The 1,312-nt window shown below is 49.9% G+C and overlaps 1 protein-coding gene across 1 annotated transcript; it reads right to left on the bottom strand.

Annotated features, from left to right (window-relative positions):
* LOC125432603 (heat shock protein 30-like) lies at nt 1-933 on the bottom strand. Its single transcript, XM_048496322.1, has one exon. The coding sequence runs from the start codon at nt 636-638 to the stop codon at nt 102-104; it is 537 nt and encodes a 178-aa protein (XP_048352279.1). The 5' UTR covers nt 639-933; the 3' UTR covers nt 1-101.
* Between the last annotated feature and the right edge of the window lie 379 nt (nt 934-1,312).

The following is a 1,312-nucleotide window of genomic DNA, read 5'->3' as shown; positions in this document are numbered from 1 at the left end:
TCATATTAAAAGGATATTTATTAGCACAACATATCAGTCAATAGTGTCTAGTTGCTCCCACCCCCCCCACCCCCCAAAAAATATTTTTTCTGTTCAGTCTCTCATGCTTTGGCCCTGGAGTCTTCTGCATCTCCTGGTTCCGGCTCAACTGGGGCACTGTTCTCCAACTGGCTGACCTCAATAGGCACTGTTCTTGTTGAGGGTTCTGGTTCCTTGGACGGGGCTTCGATACGCAGCTGCCCCTCGCTAGAAATCGAGCAGGTCAGATGAGCACGGTCCACATTCTCAGGGATGTCCCATTCCCTTCGGAACAGCTCATACCGGAAGGGGCCGTTGGCCGTCTGCGTGGCCTTCTTGCCCGTCAGCACCACCTTCTCCCCAACCAGTTTGACCACTAACTCCTTGGGGTCAAATCCAGTCATATCTTGGGTCACTGCAAATGGTTCTGCGGGGCTCGTCACCTCTGTCCTAAGGGTCGTCTCCTGGCTGGTCATTGTAGCCGGCCAGTTGCTTCTCAGCCGCTCCCAGACAGAGTCGATCTCTCGCTCTATTTCCTCAAAGAGCGAACAAGAGCTCGGCCACAGGACACGGCTGCGCAAAGGGCTGTGTGGCATGGTGAGATGCAAGCGGCACAACATCTTGAGCTTGGGGCAAGCAGGCACGGTGGTCCTCTTCCGAGCTGTTCCAAGTCTCGTGGAGTCTCGTCCGTGGTCGCTGAGCCTTGATGTGTTTGGTCTTTAAAAAACGTTGGGTTTTTATAGATGTGCTCCTCATGATCCCTGCCCAGTGGGAATATTTGCTTCTTTATGATGTTGCCTAAAAATGCTTTTAACTCAGCACATAGACTTCTCATTTCCATCAGTCAGTTGCCCGAATGGGCACAATGAGGCACTGCTTTGTGAGTTTCATCGCTCTTCTCAGAGCTTTGGCCCGTGGTAGGTTATTATTAGGACGGGAATGACACCTCATTGCAACAGAAATAGAATCTGGGGACAGCCAGCCCGGGATGAGGTGGCTGCTGGTAAACAAACTGGGCTACGTCAGAGACTTGGAAGCCCACCTGCGAAGGAACGTCAGAGCGGGAGAGCTGGAGAAAGACTACACCAAACTAACTTCAGATGGCCAAGTCACTTTCTTTTGTTAAATTCAAGTTGGAGGCATGGTTACCTTACAGCCAAAATGGTTACTTTAAGAGTGTGATTAACTTCAGATTCTCTGAGTCACTGTTCATACAAAGGTCCACCTAGCTCAGTAGGGTAGCTGGCAGTGGATATTTGCTTCTATTTTTAAAATTTTACTAAGTTTATAGTCC

The sequence above is a fragment of the Sphaerodactylus townsendi genome, linkage group LG05, assembly GCF_021028975.2.
Source record: "Sphaerodactylus townsendi isolate TG3544 linkage group LG05, MPM_Stown_v2.3, whole genome shotgun sequence".
NCBI lineage: Eukaryota > Metazoa > Chordata > Lepidosauria > Squamata > Sphaerodactylidae > Sphaerodactylus > Sphaerodactylus townsendi.
The sequence above is the reverse complement of the archived record's forward strand: the minus strand, read 5'-3'. Positions and strand labels throughout refer to the sequence as shown.

Bases quoted from the DNA above. Each gene is read 5' to 3' on its own strand.
- LOC125432603 (XM_048496322.1), bottom strand. From the start codon at position 638: ATGTTGTGCCGCTTGCATCTCACCATGCCACACAGCCCTTTGCGCAGC.